At 42.8% G+C, this 1,303-nt stretch overlaps 1 protein-coding gene across 1 annotated transcript; it reads right to left on the reverse strand.

Moving 5' to 3' along the window:
* Positions 1–639: 639 nt before the first annotated feature.
* Positions 640–1,299, reverse strand: LOC100478277 (olfactory receptor 7A17-like; the record flags this gene model as incomplete). The annotated part of the gene is made up of 1 exon (XM_034653334.1): positions 640–1,299. A coding segment is annotated over one exon (660 nt), but the record flags the coding sequence as incomplete, so codon positions are not given.
* Between the last annotated feature and the right edge of the window lie 4 nt (positions 1,300–1,303).

Raw genomic sequence — 1,303 nt, forward strand, 5'->3', positions numbered from 1 at the left:
GGCTTTCCTAGCTTCATATTCACCTACATTAAAGTTATGTAAAGGGCATGGTTGCCAATTATATTTTCTTTCAAATGAAGAACAAAGCTCATGGTTATTGTATTAGGAGATCTAAGGAGAATTTATTTGGAATGGTATAATCATTTGAAATTATTTTTAAGAAATCCAAATTGCCGGATATAAGATGTAGAAATTTCGCAGTATTTTTGACCAAGATGGGGAAACTATTGGGATTGTATAAAAATGGACAAAGGGGAAAATGTGTATATATCAGACAGAGCAGAAACATAATAGAGTAAGAAGGGCACATGATCTGATGAGGACCCGGTGTTCTACACAACTAATGAATCACTGAACACCTGGACTTAATTAAAAAATATAAAGTGAGTGACTACAATGTATGGAGAAGTTGAATTCAAGCAAATGGAAATTCCACAAGTTATACAGAAGGAGCAGTTTCTACTTTCACAGGCTGATCAAAGAATAGCAGTTCCTGGCTTTCAGTCTATGACCCTGCAATCATGGACAATTCTTCAGCCACAGGACGATTTGCTTTTATAACACTGGATCCCCAATGATTCTTTTCAGAGCCCTCATTATGTCTTTGTTCCTCAGGCTGTAGATGAAGGGGTTCAGCATGGGCGTGACCACCGTGTACATCACCGAGGCCACTGCACTTGCGTGGGAGCTCTGGGTAGCAGCAGAGCTAAGGTACACTCCTAGGCCTGTACAATAAAATAAGGAGACAACTGAGAGGTGAGATGCACAGGTGGAAAATGCTTTATACTTGCCCTGAGCTGATGAGATCCTAAGTATGGAGGAACCTATCTTACAATAAGAGTAAAGGATCCCAGTGAGGGGACCGCCAGCCAGCAGCATGGTTGCAATATACATCACCATGTCATTAAGAAAGGTGTCAGAACAAGCAAGTCGAACCACCTGATTGATTTCACAGAAAAAGTGGGAGATGTCCACCAATATACAGAAGGACAGCCATGACACCATTAAGCTTCGCAATAAGGAATCTAGGGCACTCAAGATCCAAGACACCAGAACCAGCAGCACACAGAGCTGGGGGTTCATGATGACCGTGTAATGCAGGGGGTGACAGATGGCCACGAATCGGTCATAGGCCATCACAGCCAGCAGAAAGTCATCCAATCCAGCGAAGAGTACAAAAAAGTATATTTGAGTGATGCATCCTGCATAGGTTATGGCTTTGCTCTGAGTCCGGATGTTCCACAGCATCTTGGGGATGGTGGTGGAGGTGAAACAGATGTCTACAAAGGACAGGTTGGCCAGG

This window comes from Ailuropoda melanoleuca, unplaced genomic scaffold, assembly GCF_002007445.2.
Source record: "Ailuropoda melanoleuca isolate Jingjing unplaced genomic scaffold, ASM200744v2 unplaced-scaffold7791, whole genome shotgun sequence".
NCBI lineage: Eukaryota > Metazoa > Chordata > Mammalia > Carnivora > Ursidae > Ailuropoda > Ailuropoda melanoleuca.